The sequence below is a fragment of the Pyrenophora tritici-repentis genome, chromosome 4 (genome assembly GCF_003171515.1).
Source record: "Pyrenophora tritici-repentis strain M4 chromosome 4, whole genome shotgun sequence".
Lineage (NCBI taxonomy): Eukaryota > Fungi > Ascomycota > Dothideomycetes > Pleosporales > Pleosporaceae > Pyrenophora > Pyrenophora tritici-repentis.
Genome location: NC_089393.1, coordinates 1,909,550 through 1,932,539, shown reverse-complemented (window position 1 = coordinate 1,932,539; position 22,990 = coordinate 1,909,550). Strand labels below are relative to the sequence as shown.

The window sequence follows — 22,990 nt, the reverse complement described above, 5'->3', positions numbered from 1 at the left end:
AACAGGTCAAAGGCTCGTCTGGGGTGGATGAGCAGGCCTCAGCGAGCAGGGCCGTGATTGGCGGGGGGCCAAGTATTGGCAATGGGCCTGTAACGCGCTGGGCTGTACACAGCGACCACTCATCACGAACTCATCAAGTTGTGGCACGCGCATTCAAGTGAATCTGATGGCGCTGGTGTCCACTCGCACAAGTCTGAGTCTGAGCATGTGCATGGTGAATGATAGTGCGCATTTCGTCTACTTAGTTACTTACAGTACCTTCCAACACTTACAACCAATCACACTACTATTACTACTACTACTACTACTACTACTAGCCGAAACAATGGTTGGCCGGTGGCGTCTGTCTGCTGCAGCGAGCTCCCGCAGCGCGCGACATGTGCTCGCCCTAGACGGAGGACGGCCTGGGGCAAAGGCCAGCACAGGCAGGCCCGCCCATGTCCCATGCCAGCCGCTGTATCGCTGAAAACTCCCCCCTGCCGCCTCGCATTCAACTATCCTAGCCTGGCCCTCTGCAAACACATCCTCATCCTCCATCGCGTCCGCGTCCGTGCCCGCCATTTTTATCCCCTCCACACCCGCGCCCGACAAGCCACGAACCTGCACAGCTCTCTGGCTTATTGTGACCCCCCCCTCCCCTCTTGTCTCGTCTGGTTTCCGGTTCCACCTTTTTCGCATTGCACAACTGCCACTTGTTGCCGTGCAAACTTGCCCCGCCCTGGTGTCTGCCCCGGCGCCCGTGTTGCACCAGCCTTTGATCTGCCCTGGCTGCCCACATCCCTCGACACTTGGTGTAGCGGACTTCGTACAAGACCCTGCCACCCTCACTCCTACAATCTATCTGCCCCTCCCATTGCTTCTCACACGGACGCCCACACGCGACCATGACCACCGTTGTCGCCAATCCCCCGGCCCCTGCTCAGCATGCGGCACCAGCGTCGGTAGACGGCGTAGGCTCCTCGAGGACATATGCACCCATCCAGCCCTCAACTTCTTCTCCCCACAAAGTGACGCCCAACTCTCGTACTGCTCAGCTGCCGCCTTCCGAAAATGCTTCACCTACCGCCTCCAGTCCAGGTGCACAGCACAGAGCCGAGAACAAGCGCTCACCTCTTTCGTACGTCTTTTAGTCTTTCTTCAACTTCTTCTACCTCTTCTACCTCTTCTAGCCGACAGGCCTCGGCCTCGTCTCCCACCTCCACATCAATGTCCCCTCCTCACAGAGACATCATGTCACTCATGTCTAACCGTCCCTCCGAGCGCAGGTCTCGTGGCCCGCCTCCCAAGATAGTCGTCAAGAAGGAACCTACCTCGCCCGACATGCCCACCACCACCCGCCACCGACCCCAGCGCCTAAACTTGGCCAACCACAACATTGTCCACTCGAGTGGTGCCCTCACTGCCCGTCCTTCGGGTCAGTTGCACGATGTTGGCCTCGCCTGCCTCTCGCCAGGCTTCCACACCCAGGACCCGACTATGCGTGAGCAGCTCCAACGCAGTCTGGATGTAAGAGAGCGCCAGCGCCAGATTATCGAGGCTCGCCAAAAGGGCGGCAAGACTGGCCCCGCCGAGTCGGACGACACTCGCAACACTGAAATCGGTGCTTTTGGACGGACTATCAAGACCCCCATGACTTCCCGCCGAAGGGGCCCTCCTCCTGGTCTTTCTATCGCTCCTCCCTCGCACCAGCAGTTCTCCGCCGACCGCGTCATTCAGTCAGCCCCAATCAACCAAACCTTTACTGGTCTCCGCAGCAACGCACCTGCTTCGCGACAGCTCGCCAACGGCCCATCCAACTTATCGCAACAGTCACACATCCATCATGTACCGGCTCAGCAGACCAACAACCGGTTACCTCCCATCTCGGATGTCTTCCCAGAACCGCTGGGAACTGCGCGAAATGCGTACCACAACGGCAGCCCGGGAAACTCTTCGCATTCCAATGTCCAGCCCCCGATGCACTCGCCCAGCTTCCCTCCCCCACAATTCACACAGCCACCTCCCACATCAAGGCCTCGTGAGTACAAGTCGGCCGAGGAGGCAGTGCAGCAACTTTCTGGTGGCCGTGAGGATCTCCTGCCCCGTCTCGTTCACTACGGTGGCCATCAACCCCCCACGCCGCCATCGCCAATGCCCAACAAGAACGCATCCTCCGCTTACCCATCGAGACCTGAATTGCAGCGTGGTCCCAGCAGCGCACGGAGACGTGGCCGTGACGAATACGAGCAAGACAACGGCACACCGCCACTAGGCCGCCAGCAACCACGCCTTGGTCCCTTTGGAGCCGGCCGGGATTCTCCAGAAACACAAGAAAAGAAGAAGCAAGAATTCATCGGACTTTGTGCAAGAGCCTGGGACCTGTTCCACTCATAACACTGATCTGCATCTTGGTTCGATAATACTCCAGCGGCAATTCGATCTCATTCGATTCGATTCGTCACATCTTCGACCATATTCACGGCATAGCACTCGTTCGACCTATTCATACTTTCATGTTTCAGCGCTGCGTACTATTACCCCTTCATCTTGGCACGATTCCAGTCGCACGCAATTTCTTTCCATACGTTTCGTAAAAGCGCCAGCGGTCTAATACGGCACGCAGGGTTATACCCCACACACATGCACATTTCTATATGTTGTTCAGATTTCCTAACATTTGGCCTCTCTTCTACTTTGGTTTCGGATTTTGCTTGGATTATGTTCATATGAGCAGGATGAGCGGACTTTCGGGACGTTTGTTACGTCTTGAAACACACCATGCCTCATGACTTATTCATAGTTCTTTTTTCTTTTCATTCTTCGACTACCCAACCCCCTTTTTAAGGCGCTCATTGGTGGAAGGAAATACCTATTGGAATGGGAAAGGGAAAGAAATATCGGGTGGTGGTGGTGGTGTAATCATTATACCGGATCAAGGTCCGGTTGGTGGAGCAGAAAACAGGCAGGACAAAGTTAACACTCAAGAGTTTGGCGCTCGCGCACAGCGACGCCGTCTCTAGCCTAGCTGCAGAAATAAGAACGTTGATTTTCCAAATACCTTTACTCTCTTTTGCTTTCTTTCGTCGTAGTTTCTATTTTCGCTTCTGTTATTGCATTATACTCCGTTCGTTTTACTTGTCGTATTCGATTCCAAATCTTTCTCTCAACCGTTTTCTAACCTCGTGAACTATTGCATCGTATCCATGTGTATATGGCTGTGCACGCATAGTCTGGCTTAGCCATAAGAATATCACACTAGCTTTATGCCAATAATCAGAACAAGCAATAGACCTTCACAAGCCTCGTTTCACACTTTGTATATCGCAATTCGCCACACTTCATGCTCTTCCTCCCCCCCTACACTAGTCTAGGAAATGAGGGGTGAGCGGACCATCTTCTCTCCCCCTCATCCCATCCCATACCATTGCAACTGCCGACTACGTAACCCAGCCGATTACCATGAACGGTTCCTTTTAGATGCCCAACGGTCAGTCCTAGTAAAATCATGTACATCATCATCATCATCACTTGCGTACCGTCACCACGGTCGCCCGTCAGCATCCAAACTGCAAATCCAAACGCTTTACCTAGTTTCTACTAGGGCTTAGTTGACCCTGAGCGACAAGAGGGAGAGGCTTAAGGCTTGAGGAGACTTCCGCCGTGTGGCTATGTAAGCCCTAGTGCTGTGAAGATCGTCGTCACCCTTGGCTTTGGGCGTGCGCGATACGAAGTAGGGGGGGGTGCGGTGCGGGAAGTACCTTTTCTTTTTTTTCCCTCCGCTTGGGTCAGTGTATGTAAGCTTGGGCGGGTGAGGTGTAGATCTTTGGTAGGGGAGTGTAGTGTGGTGTGAACATGGATTTTCCGGGACATTTGATTGCTTGATTGATTAGATAATGGGATAGATATAGGCGTGGTTCGGTAGGTAAAGTAGTTATTGTGTAAGAGAAGGAGCACCATGTTATCTCTCAAAGTCTAGTCTATGCGAAAGGAGGTGTTTGAAGTATAGCGATAAAGTGTTTCCTATGTCGGTTATGTGGCAGGTTCAGCGATGTAGCTAAAGCCTCATCACAGCCCCCCCGTCTTTACGCGTGACATGTATCTGTTTACCAAGAACCTATCTCGTCTACTCCAAACAGAAAGGAGTGAAACAAACCTCGTTTACGCAAAAAATCACGCGACTTACCTACCCGGAACAACAAACAACACCTACAACAACAACAAATAACTTTCGCACAATTTACTCCGAACAAGAAACAAAAATTATTTCTTCCGTCCTCACATCTCTCCCTCTTCGCAACCCAACCCCAGCACACACACAATCTCTCCACTCATCCGCCTCCCCATCTATCTGCAACTTCCCTTCCTCCGTTCAACAACACCAATGCTAGCATAGCTCACATGACACCCCTCGCTTCGCTTACCTCACCCTACCCATGTCCCTGCCCCCCCTGTCCAGACCTGTTACGATCCGCCCATTTTCTGAAACATGGCGCGCCTTCCCACCACCGTATACCTGCCTACCCCCTGACAAGCCCGCCGCCAGCAACAAGAGAAAAAAAAAGGACGCTCGGACTACACGCGTGTTTTTCTGAACCAACTAGCACGCGTGAAACAGCCGATTTGGCACTTGGACCGGAATGGCAATGGGGGAAGCAATGGATTTGCCGTGTGCGTACACAAGTAAAGTGGTGTGATATAAACCGCGCGTTTGTATGTGAATACGGGAACGGAGTATGATTAGGATGGGGAAGGTGGAAGGGTATGTGTTTGTAAGAGACAGAGACATATCATGTATGCGAGATTAGAGGGTAAAGCTGGGGTATAGGTAGTTGGAGAAACATGTGGTTTGATTTACCTACCGTACTACTGTACTACTGTACGAGGAAGGTGCGTGTGACGTAACAGGTATAACGGGCTAAAGATGCAAGAACTGGAATTTATTCTCGTATACGGTAGCCAGCCCAATGCGATGGGCTGGTGGAAGCGCGAGTTTCGCGTCCTGCCTACTGTAATAACATGGTAGTTTGTTGTCCGTCCGTGTCGCAAATTGGCGTGTGTTTGTATGGCATGAGTTTTGAACAAGCCATGTACCGCGTGGGTGTAAGCTTTTGGACACGCGTTGTTAGCGTCATTTTTGCTTTTTGCCTATTTTTCACCTCTGCGCGGCAAGCCTGAACATGGGCTATCCGAGTTGAAGAGTCCTGACTGACTAGTAAGATAGACCACAACTTCAAAAGTGGTGTGTTGTGTGTGTTTTGACCTTCCTGCTGCCCCTTGCCACGTCTGCCCCCCCTTCGGTCAGTCATCAAACAAGGATAACCCTCTGGTAACGGGTAGTATCGGAAAAAGATCATCCTGAGCCTTTACGAAAACGCCGGGGCAATTCTTCAGCATATCTCCCGGTTTTTTACCAAGCTCTTGGTTCCGGTGGCACCCAAGAGTTTTTTGACAGATGGGTTTCGTTGAACTAAGAAACTCAATATAATGATCTGAGCGTTTCGGTCCGGATTTTGATTTTTTCTGGTTCGGCACGCCCGACAGTGACATGGGCAGCATCGCGAATCTGACATCAGCATACCCGTACCCTGGACGATTATCGTGCGTCAGCCAGATGCCATGCCTTGACATGCTATATGGAGCAGGAGTGCCGGGTGCCTTGCCTCCTTACGGATCGATACGAGAGCGGCCTTGCTTACGTGGGGTGGCGCACGAAAGTTTGGCATGTGATGGTGTGTCGCCGGTAGTGAGGCAAGTGACATGGTATGTAGATTTGGATAGACATGTGGGGAGCCACAATTGTCGTGCGAGTGATTTAGGAAGTGATGGACAGGGAAACTGACAAATGCGGAAGTCCCCTTGTCCTTGTTCGGCGAGTAGCCGACAGGAACATTCGCGCTTGCGGCGGGGTTGGAAGACGGCCCTTTGACGTCTGTCCGAATGTCTGTTCGTGTTGGTTGGCTTTGCACTAAGTGCGTAAAGGGAAATAACGATAACTAGGAATGCATTCTGTTCGGTGGTTCTAATTGATATCTACGAACATAGGTGCTACGAAGGTATACCTAAGCTCTTGCGCAAGGTGGGCCGAAGTCGGGCCGAAGTGTCCAGCAGCCGACGTCTCTACCGATACTCACGATCCGACACTGGAAGTCTTTTCTTTCTGGATAGCTAGTAACTCTGCTTGTATCGGTAGTGACAGTGTATAGCATTAAACATCAAAGCTTGTTGGCCTCTGCACCCATCCATCTACTCGGACTGTCAGCTTATTGCCGTCAATAAAGCGTTCAAGAGCGCGGTTTGGCGATGCCTTCGTGAAGGCGTCTGCAGGATTGTCTTCGCCATTGATCCAGCGGATCTCCGTGATCTCGCGACGCTCATATGATTGGCGCAGCGCCATAATATCGATCATGAGGCGCTTCTCCTTCGTTGTCCCAAGCTTTACTAGGCACTCGTACAAGGAGTACGAGTCTGTACAGATAACCAAGGGAATTGCAGGTAGTCCAAGTCGTTCTGTAACTATCCTTAGCGTGGTTGCAACCGCGATGCCTATGTCAAAGCCGTTGACCATGCCGTAGATCTCTGAGGCCAGTACGCTCCGTGTGATGCGCTTGCACTTTGTAGAGCTGTAGTGGATCACGTTGCCTTGTATTGTGAAGGTGTTGGCGCCAATGGACTCGTTGACGAGCATGAGGACAAAGCCTAGCTGTGAGCTGAGGTCCTTGTTGTTGGCAAAGGAGCCGTCTACAAAGACTATCAACTTAGCCTCCGTAAGGTTGACAGTGACGTAGCGTAGGCCACGAGTGAGATTCTCCATCTGCCATTTCAGGCGCTTGTTGAGTGCCTTAATGTCCTCGTCTGATGGTTGCTGCGCTTGAGCAGCTACGGACAGATCAAATGATGCCTCTGGTTGGCATGTTGATGCGATGTACGCTCCGCGGGCGCGTTGCTCGGTGTACTGTTGCGCGCGGTCGGGTGCCCTAATATCAACAAGCCTGATCCTTCCTCCTTGTCCTTTCTGCCTGAGGATTAAGACTCTGCTGGCGTCCATCGTAAGTGTACATCCATTAAAGTCTAACTGCACCTCTGGTGTCAGCATAGCCTTTGGTTTTGATCTAAACTGCGCCTTCTGGATCTTTTTCTCTTCGCGTGATAAGAACGCGGTCGTTCCGAGCATGAGGGTGTCGTCTGTCTGCATACCGACGATGCCGAAGACGTCTGCGTCGTCGCTGTTCGTGATCAACAGGCATGGGTCGTACGTAGATGTTGACATATCTAGTTCCTTGCAGTGGTGTCCGTGATATGTTGTCCACCAGTGGACTCCTGCCTCCGCGATCCCATATAGTGGCTTGATCACGTGGAGTATCGTGCCTTCTGGATATCGATGTACCAGCTCGGTAGGGAGGTGTGCGAGTATCGTCCTCTTCAGTGTTGTCTGAGCCTGTGGGTATGCCTGCGTAATATCACGTAGCTCAACGCTCATGCCGCTTTGTACTAGCCCAGGCGCCAGCGACATAATCAGGCGCTGGCTACATCGCTGGATGGTTGGCGACTGCGTTAAGATAGCCTCCTTGCCATAGTCTTGGTAGCCTTGGATAACCAGACGGGATTTCTCATAAGGCTTAGTTGTCTTTCCCTTGACCTCACGTACTAGGCGTGACTTAAAGATCCGGATCTTGCTGTGTAGCCTCTCGTCGTATTGCTCAAACTTGAAGACTCCACGACCTACTAGGTCGCTGATCTCTTGGTCATCAGACGCTTCAAAGGGGGCGCCTGAGGTTGTGATCACGCCATCGTTCCGTAGCTTGATAGCTAGCTCAAGATCGTCCTGCTCCTTCTTGGTGATGTACGCGTGCGCCTTCCGCTTGTTCTTTGACCCTGGAGGGCGGCCTCTTCTACGTGGTTGCGCTGCCGGAGGTACTGCTATCGGCTCGTGCGGCTCATTCGGCTCATTCGGCGCGTGTGGCGCATCAGGGTCGCTCCACAGGTGGTCTGGTCTGTAGTATGGCTTAACGACAGTTGATCTGAATGTCGCTGGACCATTAACCATGTCGACAGTGATGTTGTGGCCATCTGTACTGGCGATCTTGTACGGGCCATTCCAGCCATCACTCTCTCTCCATACTAAGACTTCGCTCTGGAGTGGGAGCGCGAGCATGTCTGCAGTGGCTGGTCCATTGCGGGTGTTCAAGGCGTCTGCAACTTGGCGCTCTGCAGTGAGCTTGCGCAGGGCTTTCGTCGCCTTTTGAATAGCCTCGCTGCGTTTGACCATTGATGGTGATGGCGGTGACTCTGCAGTCATTCGTGGGTACGCTCCAAAGACTAGTAACGTCGGGACTAGTCCATCAGGGCCAGCAGTATCGTTAACAGCCTTCACAGCCATCTGGAGAATCGCGTCGTCGGACATAGTGTCAGTGAGTTCTGCATGGAGTATGTCCCATGCCCGGCGTAGAGGGGCATGGTACCTCTCAGTTTTGCCGATAGACCAGTGCGCCTCCGTAGGTACTTGCTTGCATGTGACTCCCATGATCTTTGCTTCTGCGCGGAACTCTGCGCTCGCGAAGTTAGTACCTGCATCATGCGTGATGATGTCGGGTGGTCCCTGGTAGGTGTCGATCCATAGTATCCGCAGTGCTTGCCATGTTTCTTTAGCTGAGATAGCGCTGAGGAACCTCGCGCCTTGAAACGCTGTTGAGGAATCGACCACATGCAGTACAGGTTTGTTGCTTAGGTACATTACGTCCACCAGGATCTCATAGTTGAAGTGGTGATCATCCTTAAGAGTGAATTTGAATCGGCGCGGCGCGGAGCTGTGGAGCTGGCAGTGGTGGCAGAACTTAGTGACTTCTTCTAGGGTTCTTTCTTCGAAGTCGTTATGGCCAGCATCCTTTAAGAGTTTGACTAGTCGCGTAACAGCTGGGTGTCCAAACCGTCGATGGAGCCGTCGCAATTCTGTCTCCGTTAGGAACATAGTTGCTCTCTCTCTCTTGTTTAGATGGAACCAAGGATGTCCCCATTTGCGAATCACCGGGATGTGTACGTCATCCTGAACCAGCTCGTCTGTCGTATTGTTGAAGTATACCTTTAAGCGGTCCATGTCTGCAAGGCATAGCAAGAACGGCGTAGGCGCCTCGAGCACTTCGAAGTTGATTTTTCCGATCTCCGTAGAGACCTGCACGGTGCCAATCGACGCTGTAGCCTCGCCTTTTCCGAATTTAATAGACGCTTTCCCTGCTGTAGATGTGTCTAACTTAACCGTCGGATCTTCTCTCGTAAGTGCGAGGTATTGCTCCTTGCCGACCGTGGATACGTTTGCAGCGCCTGTATCTGGTAGGATTCCTTGGTACACAGATCGTGTGTAGCGGTCCTCAAGCAGGAACTGCGATGCTGGTGCTGACGGCGCGTCTCGGCTGTATATGTCGTCGCCCGAGATATGATGCAAGAACGCCTGGTCTGCAAGGCATTGCTCCTTGAAGAACTGGTGTTCAGAATGTGCTTCCGCGACGTCGTCATCCTCGTCATCCTCGCAGTCTTCCTCCTCTCTCCAGCCTCTCTGATTGTACTGGCTGGTGTGCTCGATCCCTTCGTATTCTGCAAGATGTACGGAGAAGTCCTCAGGGGGCTGTGCACCTGTAAAGTATAGCGTAGAGAAGAACTGCGCACGGGCATCTTTGCGCTCTTTATCTGTGTGGTTGGTAGACCAGCATCCTTCCTTCCGGCAAACAAAGCATTTCTTCCTCCAACGTGGCTTGAATCCTCGTCCGTTGTCGTCGCGCTGCTCGCCTCCTCGGTATGCTCCTCTGGATCCGCCTCTGAATCCTCCTCCACCTCGAGATCCACCTCGGATCCTTCCATTGCCGTTGTATCGGCGGTCTAGGTAGTATTGATCTTCTGTGACCAACTGGGCGGTGTGTTGCCGTGCTAGGTGTGTTTCCACTGCGGATCGTAGATCTGAGAAGAGTCCTTCACAGATTGTGGCTGGCTTGAACAGTGCCATCTCAAGTTCTGGTACTCCTCGGCAGGCATTGATGACCGTAGTGCGGAGGGCATCCTCACCCTCAAAGTTCTTGCCAAGGGCACGCTGGCATAGCTGCAGCTTGTCAAGCAGGATCTGCAGAACCTCGTGTAGTCCCTTATCAGGGTTCTCTGCGCGGGTGCGAGCGAAGGTTGTAGTCGTCCAGTCTGTGTAGTAGTGCTGGTGATGGACGTCATGGTCGAAGTGGTTTTTGATTGCCATGTACGCATCAGCAAAGCTATCATCTCTCTCTACAACCTGTATGTAGAACGTCTCTGCACGCCCGGTAAGGATACGGGGAAACACTGCGTGAAACTGCTCCTCCTGGATATCTACCTGCCAGCAGATGCTGAAGAAGATCTTAATCTTATCGTCTAGGAGATCGTACGCATTCCCTGTATACTTGTTGCTATTGTCCCATAGCTTAGAGAACTGCGTGATCGTATTGGCTTCGAGCCGATCGTTGCGAGACCATCGCGGCGGTAGCGTCTTGTACGGGTCATGTGGTAGGCCAAGGGGTCTGTCAGGTACTCGGTTTGTAGGTTGCTGAGGGAAAGGTGTCACCTCGCGGTATGCGGTCGCTGGGGGTCGTGTCTGTGTCTGCGGGTACCATTGTTGTGGTTGCATAGCCTGCTCCGTTTGTCGAGGCTGTGGTCCTGCATAGGCATTGATCGCGTAGGGCGGTTGTTGTAGCTCTTGATATTGCGGGTGGCTTCGAACGCCTTGTCTCACTCTATACTGCTCGCCCTGTGACGGACGTTGTGGCTGCGGCTGTAGCGGTTCCAGTGGCTGCGTCTGTTGCAGTGGCTGCTGCGCTTGTCTATCTATAGGGGCTGCTAGATGTGCGTTCTGCTGACGCTGGTACGCCTCAGAACGTTCGTCAAACTTCTCGGCCTTGAACTCTGCAGGGTCCCATTCGGGAGCGTTTTCTCCTCCTAGTAAGTTGAAGAGGGAATCAGCTACTCTAGCCCGAAATTTGCCTGTATAGACTCCCCTATACCGGAGCACAGTCTTCAGAGATCTTAGCGTAGTGCGCTCAACCTTCTGGAATAGCTCTCGTGTCCATCCTTCAAAGTCCCATTGGTAGTCGAAGTATAGTCTCTCATCCCATTCCATTCCTACATGGTAGTCGTGGATAGCCTTCGCGACCCAGGTTGTTGCGTGCGTCTCGTCTGCATCCTCTGGTGCGGGTACACCCCAGAGAGATGGGTTGATATAGTCAAACGTGACTGTGTATGGACAGTGTCGCATAAGGTGTTCAGCAGTAAACTTCGCTCCTGGGGATATAGTTTCTGCGCGCTTGCTTGTATTGCGTTCGGATGGATAGTTGAGTAGTTGCTCTTGAACATCAGCGTCTGTATCGCCAGAGTTGCTCTGGCTGCCTGCCATCGTGCCGGTGTATATTGACGCGTTGCCTTGTCTTGTCTAGCTGGTTGGTCGGTTCCAGCGCTTGTGGTTGTACGTGATAGGATCGTCCGGGGACGCTCGTACGGAATCGCTACGCGTTGCTGACGCACTATAGTCGTCCCGAGACTTCTCGCGTCGGGATATCAATAGTCTGTCGCTCTGCGCTGCTGACGTGCTGTAGTCGTCCCAAGACTTCTCGCGTCGGGATTTCAACAGTGTGTCTTTGTGCGTTGCTGACGCGCTGTAATCGAGCTTCGGCCTGGATTAGCAGCTTAGAGGGAGGTTTTGATCGCTATGCGTTATCTCTGCCTCGCTCTGTTCTTAGCACAGAATCTTCTCTCAGGAGTATAACGTCGTGCGTTAGGGAGGCTGTCAAAGATGCGGTCTGTCTCTTCTTCCTTGCTGTCTGTGATCGCCTCAAGCAATCACTGATCAGTGTTGGTTGGCTTTGCACTAAGTGCGTAAAGGGAAATAACGATAACTAGGAATGCATTCTGTTCGGTGGTTCTAATTGATATCTACGAACATAGGTGCTACGAAGGTATACCTAAGCTCTTGCGCAAGGTGGGCCGAAGTCGGGCCGAAGTGTCCAGCAGCCGACGTCTCTACCGATACTCACGATCCGACAGTTCGAATATTTTCTCTAGTATAGGCAGAATGACTGCATCATGCGTCACACTTGTCTCCTTGGTCATGTGCTTGATTGATGTCATCTAGCAACTGCCAAGTGGCTATTTTCGTAGCCTTCTTGACCATTCTACTTGTATGATACCTTTGTATTCCTGAGATGACTGATCACGGATTCAACCGACTCTTCGATAGGGTTTGTCGCTGAGTCCGTACCGTGTGCGGCACAAGTCTTCGTTCTCCGCCGGGACGGTGCGGTCCATGAGCTTAGTTGAGTTTAGCATACGACCGTCGCTTGGAGCTGGTGTAATCCAATGAACACCCACGGGAAGTAGTCGCATTCGCATCACGCCTTGCTCCGAAACGTTGTTAGTGAGTGATATTGGGGTCGGCGCCACCACCCAAAGTAGATGGACTACCGTCAATAGAACTTACATACAATAAGATGCCAGATCTGGAATGGCGCCCGTTGATGTTGTTGGGAGATCTAGGCAACACTATTTTCCAGGCTAAACACTCCTGCCCTAGGAGCCGCTCCGCAACCATGTGACTCTATGGGTTAGCAAACGCGACGATGTTTAGGATCTTTCGTTCTAGAAAGTAGGAACTCAATACGACTGACCCACACAACACATATGCTGCAGAATGGGGGGTTTCCGAGCAACGCGTGAACTCCCATGTCCCGTTTGATGGTGACCTTTGGTTGATCGCAAACGGCAGTCGCGGTCTATTCGGCTTCAAGAACCGATTTCCTACTGTCGGTTAGAGTTGTTCTACAGGCTAAAAGATACTCCTTCTCAGATTCCATATCCATCCGTTCAAAGTATCGTGGGGAGTGGTCACTCCTGGATTAGGTTTATGTTGCCGTGTTTGACCAGCAGAGAAATGGCGTAGTCCTTTCCTCTGGGCATAACAACTTACGCGGAATGGCTCCTTAAAGTCAGGTTCTACTACTTCTAAATATCCAGTTGCAAGATAAGCCTTCTGATACCACGCTATCTAACAGTTTAACCACCTAACATACCCTCCTCAATACACTATCACATACCCATGCCATCTCAGAAAGCACTCCTCTAGAAGATGCCCTTCAAACCAGTTTTCCAGCAACCCTCACCCTATCAAAACCTACCCCGCGTACTCCTTCCCCTCAAACATCCATGTCATTTAGGTAAAAGACACCGGAAATAATTTCAATCTACCAGCTCCTACGTCCTCAATGCCACGCATTCATAATCTAGGTATCTAGCGCAGCCTCCGGGGGCTCGTACGATCCTGATCCGTACGCCCCGGAGGTAAGAGTAATATCTTGCACAACAGCCTTACTCTGATGTAAACTCTCGCGTATCATACAGCTCAACGTCTCACGCTTCCTCCGCGACGACCGCGAGTCCAGCCTCTATGCTCTACAAAACCGGCGAAACAGTGACTGTAGATTGCGATCACTACCCCTATAGCGAGCTCGACGGCCCTGTAAAAGATGGTGCAGACAAAGTAACCGAGCTAGTTCTACAGCTTGCCGAGTACAAAATAATGACCGTGAAATGGTAATGGCGTGTGCTCCGCTTTGAGCAGCCGTGTTATTTACCCGACCCACAGGCAGACGTTGACGACCCAGCACGACACTACGCTCATTTCTTTGTTTGGAGAGATACACTAGCGCAGGCGTTATTCCCCTATCCTGTTCTCTTCAGATCCGTCAAGCTAGCTATTAATCACGAAGATGAAACAATTGATTTAAGGGTTACAAGACAGATAGGAGGAACACTGGAGAAGTGTTTTTAAGATACGACGGAAGCGGGACTGATATCTAATTTGTGGAGTTTCAAGGCAAGCCGCAGTAGAGAGGAGATGGATATACTATGTGCTGTCAGGAAGACGTATACTTTGAGGAAGAGCAAGGGGCCAGAGGAGAGTGTTAACTTTAAAGCTACATGAGAGGAGATGTGTGGTTTTCAGAAATGAAGCAGTAATGGTTAAAAGACTAGAATAAGACTTGATACCGCGTATAGGAGCATAAAAGCTACTCAACGCTCATCTCTTCTTACCTTTTGCACCCATGTACAACCGAACTTCATGCCCAAAACTTCACAGATTTCGAAACCTGGAACATCGATAAACGGCAATGTGTAGAAAGGGATGTGGTCTGCGGTCTTGAATTCTTGAGTTATTGGGTGGACAGAAAAAGGATGAACTACAGTAGTGTTAGCTCGCTGCAAAAACAAGCTCACTTAATTTGCATGTCATATTAGCACAGTTCACAGCAGCACAGTGAATGAGAACGACAATACCTCCCCAACGATAGACAGTAACGTACATGTAGTATCCCAAGAAAGCCATGAAAGCCATACAACCCTAACAGCAACACTACAACAAATGTATCACTAGAGCTGGAGCAACAATTACCATACTTCATAATCTTCAATGAATCTCATTAGATCTCATATGGCGTGTTATCTTGGCGCGAAAATGTACCGCCTTTTTAGCTTCCAGCCTTACATCGCCGCAATGACTAGTTATACAAATACAAGTGGGGAAAAAGCAAGCCGGTCCAGCAAACCCAACGCAAAGCCCATAGGGCAGAGACTGTATGAAATAGATGAACGCCCAAAAAACCGCAATACCCAGAACGCTGGACAAATCACGAGGCTGAAATCCACGCATGACGCCATTAAATATGTGAAGTCTAGCAGGCTAGACGGGAAGCTGACGTATCCGGCCTTGCAACTAAGCGGCAGGCTGGGCGCTAAATTCGGCACCGCCGCGACCCCTAGGAGCTCCGCGGCCGCGATACCCAAAGCCTCGACCGCCGCGGCCACCACGACCACGTCCGCGTCCTCGACCTCGGTAACCATCAACGCTACCTTGGCCAAAAGTCTCCATGTTCTTCTGGCGTTCCTGGCTGCGAAACTCCTGACCACGCATGGCCGCTTCTTCCCTGTCCTTGAGCTCGCTCGAGATGTTGTCAAAGAAAGAGCTCTTGTCGTACATGGATCCACCTGGAATGACAACTTCTTCCTTCTCACTCGATGGAGCCTCAACTGCGGGGGCTGTTGAAGCGTCACCGAGCGGCGATCCAGAGGCAATGGCTTCCTTGATGAGATCTTGCTTGTTGAATTTTGCGTTTGAAGATGCAAAGTCAAAGTCGGTCGTCGGTACCTCCATCTTGGGATGTTGAGGATGAGCACCTCCTCGACCTCCCCTTCCGCCCCTACCACCACGGAAGTCACCAGAACCTCGCTGACGAGGCTGATGTTGACGGCTCTGCTGATCGCGCATACCTTCCACCTTCTGAGCCAAGTTGTTCATGGGGTCAGAAACTGGTGCTTGGGCTTGCGGTTGGCCACCTTGGCCCTTGTTCTGAAGGTTGAGCTTAGCCATGGCTTCAGCGACGGCAGCAGTCGCTAATTGGGTAGCGTTCTGTTGTTGAGCTGCGGTAGGCATTTGTGCGGGAGCAGTGGACTGCTGTCCATGAGGCGCCGTCTTCGTGGCCCGTGGGCTGGGAATAGGCACGGCTGGGATGATCCGACCACTCTTGGGTCCGCTAGGTGCACCCTTGGAAGCAGCAGCTTGTTGAGCCACTTGAGGATGGGGTGGTGCTAACGCAGCCGACACATCAGGTTTTGAGTCGACTGGGGGCGGAGGGGGCTGTTTTGCTGCTGCATTTGGTGTTGGGGCTGCCTTTGCACCGTTCTTGGGTTGTGGTTTGGCTGCTGCACCATCTGCCTCTGCGACCTTTGGTTGCTGAACTTGACCAGGCTTCTCATCTTTACCTGCTTGTGGACCCGAGGGACCTCGTGGGCCCTGCGGTGGTTGATTCTGGTTCAAGCCAGGAGGGCCAATCGGCATGTTCGGTGAGAATGGCCCCGGAGGCTGGTGGAAGCCTTGGCCTGGGGGAAACCAGCCGGGAGGCGCGCCAAAAGGCGGCATGCCATATGCACCCGGGGGGCCTCCAGGGCCTGGGAAAGGACCGGGACCACCAGGGAACCCGCCCTGGGGACCGAAACGGTTGCCATATGGACCACCAGGGCCACCAGGGCCGCCGAAGGGAGGAGGATAACCACCCGGGGGGAACTGGCCGGGTTGAGGATAATTGGGCGGCGGTTGTTGGCGGCCGGTAATATCTTGCGGACTGCCATCTTGCCGCGACTGGGACTGTTGTACCTGTGGCGCATGCTTCGTATCAGCTTTGGGCTTCGTACAAATGGAGGAAGAAGCAGCTTGTATAAAAGGGACTCAGAAGGAAGGCAACGGAAGATATCCACACGGTTTTGCGCTCTCGGTGGTTTAAATGATTTACATCCGAAAATTTTACATCATCGAAAGGGAAGGGGATAAGGGCAAGTATAGACTTACTCCGATGATAGCTGGGTCCTGGGGCATGGCGGGCTGCGCCTTTTCTTTGACGGGCTCTTCAATGCGCAGATCCTTTACGTCGCTGCCTCGAAAGACAATCTGCTCGTACACGACGTCTGATGGCGGGTATTCGTCCTTGCCACCCTTGCGCCCCTCGGTGCCGAATGAGCGCACATTGTCTAATGAGACTGTGGAGGCTTCTGAGTTGATTTCGACAAGCGTACCGACATAGCTATTACGAGTCAATTGCTGCTATCTTACAGCATTGACGTGGTACTGACCGGATGTCGCTCTTGGAGATGAGCGAAATGCGGGATCTACGCGTCAGACGTCAGCGACCGGAGCTCCAAAGCAATTTGCCAGGCGGCCACTTACCCGATGAACTCGGACATGATTGTGTAAGGTGGGTATCAAAACGGGTATCAAAGGAATTGAAGCTCAATGGAAAAGGAAAAAGGGTGCAACAAGGTTGGGAAAGTCGTAAAGAGTTGATGGGGGAGGAAGGAGGGCTAGAGGAGGGAAGGAGGTCGTGGGCTGAAGCTGCGAGAAACTTGGCGCACGTTTTAGCGAGGCGTAGGCTGAGCTTGAGCCAGGAGCTGCCTTTACCCCACACTTGCGCTTGACTTCATGTACGGTGCTTCGGTACGACCACTTACTTGCCTTTGCCGCGGACATTACTTAGGAGCCGTTTCTATGCCTTGTTATACCCGGTGAACAGGCGCCTTCTCAGACCCTGGAGGTCGCAAAGTATCCCTGCCTTAGCTGTCTAAGCACGTGGTGAAGCCCGTGGAACTGCTCGCCATGAGTGTCGCTGAGGATGGACTGAGTGATTTGTACGAGGCCTTGGAGCGCTACAACTGGGACGATGATATCGAGTTCCAGGCCGGGCTGCAGGCGATCATTGGAAGCAACAGTACGCCAGAGCAGACTACCGAGCTAGCATTGCGCGCGAGATGTTTCTACTATGCAAGGTACGAAAGAACCCACATCATATAATGTGCCAGTTCTATAGCTTACATGTCCAGGAAATACAACAAGACAATAGACTTTGACGCCTACAAAGCCTATCGCTCTGCTCGTAATCGCCCACCGCCTACTCCCCCAAGCTCCACCAACGTCCTTGCCTCCTCCATCGTCGACGATGTGATTCCCGATCCTGCATCCGCCGCTACTACTGCCCCTGCTTCTGCACCAGTGCCGGAACCAAGCGGCATCATGCCATCGCCCACCAGTCCAAGCGAACCCCCAGCGCCGTACCCGACCTCTTTTGCGCATATTGTCGAATTGATCACGAGCGGGAAGCCAGTGCCGGGTATCAAAGAGATTCCGCCGACGGTACTGGAGGGACAGGGGACGGCAGCTAGTAAACCGAAGAGGAAGAAGCCGTGGGAGAAGGATGGGGCGTGATGTGTACACGAGAGAGAAAGAGAGGGGAGGGCAGGGCTTTTGTAAATAAGAACATGGCGTATGGCGCAGTAGCGATTCGGGGACACAGCTAGATATACAAAATCAAGAAATTACCCAATTTCGAAGACTAACATGCGAGAAGTGTTCGTTCCGGATACATGTACAAAATTGCGATTAAAAAAGGAGCTATATACGGGAATCTCGTTAACACACATGCATACGAAAGCGAAGAAGATCCCAACCCAGAAGCAAACAAGATAGCAAACAAGGCAACAACAGGGGTATATAGCAGATTCCCATCCCATCCCACACCAATGCCCCGACCCACCCGACCCAGCTCACACCCAGCTAACCCACGTAATGAAACCCAGAATACGCCAAAACATAACCAATAATATCCTACAAAACAGCCTCCAGGACTCTATCCTTGAGACTCTTCACCTCCTCTTTCATCTCCCATATCTTGCGTTGAGCTTCCAAATATTTACTTTTCCAGTGTTCATCATTCGTTTCGTTTCTTGCCCCCTCTGTGTCTTTTGAGCCTCTGCCGCGGTCTCGGCTTTCAGCATCGGCTTCAGACTCATTTGAAGCCTCTAGGCCTTTTGCGATCCACTCTCCACTTAGCCCGCCGAATGATACGGCAAAAAGGACATCAAACGTTTCCTTAATACGCCCGCTGCCTTGGGCATCATTGCTCGTTTCGGCTTCTTCATCCTCATCGTCAATCGGAGACTCGTAGCCGTCACCGCCGACGCGAAAACGTATGCAATCTACTCTTCTTACGCCACCAGTGGGCCCGCCAAGACCGAAGCCGACTGTAGATGTGAGACCAAGACAGCTACTGATTGCTATGCTGAGAGCTTGATCAGACATGACCTTTGCTGCCGGTGAGGGACCGGAGCTAGGTTTAGCGTAGAGTGGTTGTAGTATTGCAGATGCGAGGGTTTTCGCTTCGTTGCCTCGTAAGCGCTTCCGTCGCCCACCAAGCGGGGCGCGTATGAGTTCGGCGGCTAATGCGCGGTTCAACGTCTCCAATGGAATTGATGGTATTGGGGACATTGCTGAAAGATCTAGTTCAGTCTGTGACCGTGTTGGTGGCGGAGGGCGTGGTTGGGCCGGCGTCTCGGATGGTGTGAGTGCACCATGGTATGTTTGATGCGTCGGCCTGCCTTGCTTTTCGTACATACTCTGTTGGTCGTACGTATGTGCAGGCGTTACTTGCGCTGAAGCAGCGCTTATTGGGGAGGGTCCCAGGCCAGTACCTGGCGACTGATTCTCCTCCCCATTGACAAGCACAGTTGGAGTGACTAAACGCACTACTGGGTTGCCAACATTAGGTGGAACTTGAAGACTCAATCGCTGCTTCTGCGGCATACCACCCGGCAGCGGACCTTCCATCTTAGATGGTGAAATGGCAGAGGCTGGTGTGGGTGGGAAACGAAACGAGTTCTCGGGCGCTGGAGGGTCCGAGTGCGCCCGTTCAACAATTGGCGTCAGATTGCCTGGATTCCGGTCGATGGGTGGTCCTTCTTTCGTCTTGGGGTTCGCCGGGAACGTCACATAAGGTCCATCTCGAATCGAGCGATTGCTGGGAGGACGGCCACGCAACTTGCCAGTCGATGAGCTGTTATTGGTCGACCATGCTGACGACACAGCGGGACCGTGTCGCCGACGGGATCGTGACCTGGAGCTGGAAGGCGTGACAGCGGATTGTGGCTCATCGAAGAATGGATAGGCTGATTGTGGTGTTACAGCGGAGAGTGGATGGGGCGTCTGAGGATTCTCTGTGTTTAGCCGCCAACGTATCTGCTGACCCGACATGGGCGATGCTGAGTATGGCGTCAGATTACTGTGGCCTAGACGGCTCGGCGCCGAAGCTGCAGTCAAGGCGGAAGACGGGGTGACTGCTGACACTGATGTCCACGGATCTTGTGTCAAGAATCCCCCATGCATGTTGTTGGGATGGGCGCTGGTAGGATAGGCTGATTGAGGCTGTAGCACATTACCGAATGGTATTGACGTGTCTAGCTGAGGCCGCTTGCGAGCTGGCGTGCCTTCGTCGAAATCAATGTCATCCTCTCCATCGTCAGCTTTCCGGCGTCCGCGTTTCGGTTTGAACTTGGGATCGAGAGCCCGGATGGCCAAGTCTTCCTCTAGGATTACACCATCACGCCCTTGAGGTGGAAAGGGGTCATGTGGTGGTGGTATCTGCAGGCAGTAGGGGTGCTGCTTGCCCATCAGATACTCGAAAAAGGCGTCAATGTGCATTGCGCGCATCCATCGCTGCACATGGTTAGCAAGTCTTGGTCATCGTACAGAGTGTAATCGTATAAAGTATAACGGGAAAGGCTTTGGGGGTTGGAAGCCAGAGACGAACATGTTGCGACATTTAAGTTGTGCGCACTGCCCCTTTGACTTGCAGCGACAGTAAGCTGGGCCGAACAAGGCCGCATCATGAAGAAGTACAGCCCATACAACAACATGTTACACATGCGAGTGGCTTGATTCGCACATTGGGCAGGGACCGGTTGGGTGGCCCCGACCACCATGGGGCGTTGGAGGCTGATGGCAACCGCGCCGCACGACCCGGATGACATGCATAAACACACTGTTGGGTAAAAAGTTCCCGAACACGAAACTTGCCGAAGCTATGCATTTGTAGGAAAATAGAGGCGACGTTGTGCCGGTAAGAAAGATGTGAAAGACACAAGTAAATTGAAGCGTCCTTACCTTGAGTCTGACTGAGTACTGCTGCACCTTTTGCGTGCTCTGTCCCTCGTCGGTGTTTGGCGGCTTTACACCCAAATCCAAAGCCAACTGCGTCCATGTCTTGATCTCCTTGGCTTCGAATTTGCGGATCAGTTCGAAGAGAGTCCAAGTGCTGAAGGCGTTGCCGTCGCTCTTGGGCGGGGTGCGGAACAGCTTCACCAGCTCGCTCGTGTCGATGGTGGTGGGGAAGTTGGGGTTGCAGTACAGTATGAAGGCGGCGTAGGCGTCGTCGATGGTCTCGTCGGACACGTCGCGCGCGGGCGGGTTGCGGTCCGAGGGCTCATAGTGCGATGCCACCTGGCGCGGCTGGCTGGTTGGTGATATGGCGGAGAAGCGCGGCGATGCGTTCGCAGAGGCTGGGGGAGTTTGGGAGCTGCGCATGTCGCCATACAAGCCGTGCGAGAAGTGGCCGGCATTGTCAGGCTGAAGTAGGTGGTTTGACTGGGCCTGATGGGGGACGGCCGACATGGGCGTGTGCACATTGCGGCTGGCACCTGTGCTCTGATGAAGTGCCGGATCAATTGCTGGTACTCCTCCTCCTCCGCCTCCTCCTCCACCTCCACCTCCACCACCACCACTACCTGGATGCCGAAAGGGCAGGTAGGGCGGCCCACTGCCAGGCCCAGGATGCTCGTAGTGGCTACGTGGATGGGCGTGTTGGTGAGGGTTGGCTGTCAGGTGCAGGTTGTGCTCCGACTCTCCTTGGTCGCCAAAGTCGACCTGCATGGTTCTCCACGATGCGACGCTTTTTTGCTGCGTTTGCGGCCCGTCAACATGCCATGGGGGCGTGACGATGAATCGCGACCGCGCTAATGCCAATAACCGGCCATGGGATACAGGTCGTGGAGTGTGCGCGCCTGCCTGTCCAGCTATCCAAGGGCGCAAGAGAGCGAGAAGGAGCGAGGCAGCGACTGCTGTCGCAACGGGGGCCTGCGAGTCCAGCGCGAAGGGGTCCAACGATAGGATGCGATGCGCCCAGCGCCGTCGCTATATTATTCCTTGCGGTTGCAAACGACGACGTTTTCCTGTACAGCGCGCTACGAGGTCGCGTCGTTGTTCCAAGGTCCAAGGTCCGGCGGATGATGGTAATTTGGGGTCCTTCAGGTTCTTTGGGCGGGTCGTGCCTGCCTACTTCGGGGACATTTTGGTCACTTATGGCAGCTGAGCGCATACCCCAGCATCGTCGCTTCTATTTTTGGAATCGTCCGAACGCACCTCGTCCCTCACCACACCCCATGTCGCTGCACTATCGTCACGCCTATTAGCTCTCTCGAGCCATTTGACTGGCTGCCTATTTACATACGCTCATCATGAACATGCGACAACTTCTCGCCGAGTGGCTGCTGACCAAGCCCCAAACGGTCTAGCGCCGACTCGACATGGCCATTGGTATATTGCCACTACAGCGACCCTCGCAGCCCCAAAAGGGCCCCCAGTTGTCTCTAACCACACATCTGGTCAAGACGACCCAGCTGCACGTGATGATAGGAATTGCGGGACAGAGCCGAAGACGGCGAAGACAAAGCGCTATTGTAACTGAAAGACGTCTTGGCATAATGATGGATCAATTCCCTGGATGCTTTGTACGCACAGCAACAATAAGAACTGGAGCCATATGAACCAGCCAGCACCCAAGGATATGTCATGTACCCAAGAAACCCCCAAATTACCTTCAGCAAACTATGTCTACATCACCCACCACCCGTTACCTCTCCGTGGCAGGCGGAATCATTCCTTCGCCAGCTACGCTACCCTCAGAGATGTGGGCGTTGATTTGCGGATTTTTAAGTTTTTCAGACGCCGTTTCTTTCACCCAATGCTGATTGCCAGATTCACTCAAACCGTGACCGAGGGAACGTATGCCTCGCCAATAGCTTCTACCACGATCATATGGCGTCAACCCTCTACAAGTCCATCTCTCCAGACTTCCAGCGTGTATCTGCTCAATCTCTAGTGGAATTTTTTAACCCGTACGGCAACATCCTCAAGCACGTAAGAAATTACTCTCTACGAGGACGATTTTGTCACTGTAAACCGCGGATTACTCCTGAGATTCTTACTCAGCTTACCGGACGACCAACTCAAAAGCTTCAGTTACAGTTCCGACACGCCGATGATGTTTGACGGGTTTCGCACATTGTTTCAGAAGCAGCGTAAAATCGAGACTCTTAGGGTTCCGGTCTTTCAGAGTAAAGATGATATTCCGTTGTCAAGCACACCTTGGGTCGGAGAGCGTCTCAGAAAGCTCAAATCACTCGAAATCAATGTGCGGGATGGGTCGGTCGACAACGATCTGAATGGCTATAGATATATTGTGGCCAATGCTTCCAAGCTGAAAAGCCTACAAATTCGGGCACATGCCCGTTTGAGACTAAATTCTAGGAATCTTCCAAACGTCATCGTAAATGACTTGTCACTCTCCACCCCCAATACCGAAAT

General features: G+C 52.6%; 5 protein-coding genes across 5 annotated transcripts; 2 read left to right on the top strand and 3 right to left on the bottom strand.

The window, feature by feature from the left end:
• Positions 1 to 1,230: 1,230 nt before the first annotated feature.
• On the top strand, positions 1,231 to 2,373 carry PtrM4_095270 (Atrophin-1 multi-domain protein; the record flags this gene model as incomplete). The annotated part of the gene is made up of 1 exon (XM_001934087.2): positions 1,231 to 2,373. One exon carries the CDS (start codon positions 1,231 to 1,233, stop codon positions 2,371 to 2,373), a length of 1,143 nt encoding a protein of 380 aa, XP_001934122.2.
• Positions 2,374 to 6,184: 3,811 nt separating this feature from the next.
• PtrM4_095260 (DUF1421 multi-domain protein) lies at positions 6,185 to 11,377 on the bottom strand (the record flags this gene model as incomplete). The annotated part of the gene is made up of 1 exon (XM_066107126.1): positions 6,185 to 11,377. The coding sequence occupies one exon, from the start codon at positions 11,375 to 11,377 to the stop codon at positions 6,185 to 6,187; it is 5,193 nt and encodes a 1,730-aa protein (XP_065962794.1).
• A 2,669-nt stretch (positions 11,378 to 14,046) lies between these two features.
• On the bottom strand, positions 14,047 to 16,767 carry PtrM4_095250 (LSM14 multi-domain protein; the record flags this gene model as incomplete). Its single annotated transcript, XM_001934089.2, has 5 exons — positions 14,047 to 14,213; positions 14,884 to 16,183; positions 16,376 to 16,607; positions 16,657 to 16,692; positions 16,751 to 16,767. The coding sequence occupies 5 exons, from the start codon at positions 16,765 to 16,767 to the stop codon at positions 14,047 to 14,049; spliced, it is 1,752 nt and encodes a 583-aa protein (XP_001934124.2).
• A 409-nt stretch (positions 16,768 to 17,176) lies between these two features.
• On the top strand, positions 17,177 to 17,742 carry PtrM4_095240 (uncharacterized protein; the record flags this gene model as incomplete). Its single annotated transcript, XM_066107125.1, has 3 exons — positions 17,177 to 17,346; positions 17,401 to 17,518; positions 17,740 to 17,742. 3 exons carry the CDS (start codon positions 17,177 to 17,179, stop codon positions 17,740 to 17,742), a joined length of 291 nt encoding a protein of 96 aa, XP_065962793.1.
• A 439-nt stretch (positions 17,743 to 18,181) lies between these two features.
• On the bottom strand, positions 18,182 to 21,019 carry PtrM4_095230 (Abp2 multi-domain protein; the record flags this gene model as incomplete). Its single annotated transcript, XM_066107124.1, has 2 exons — positions 18,182 to 20,065; positions 20,513 to 21,019. 2 exons carry the CDS (start codon positions 21,017 to 21,019, stop codon positions 18,182 to 18,184), a joined length of 2,391 nt encoding a protein of 796 aa, XP_065962792.1.
• Positions 21,020 to 22,990: the final 1,971 nt, after the last annotated feature.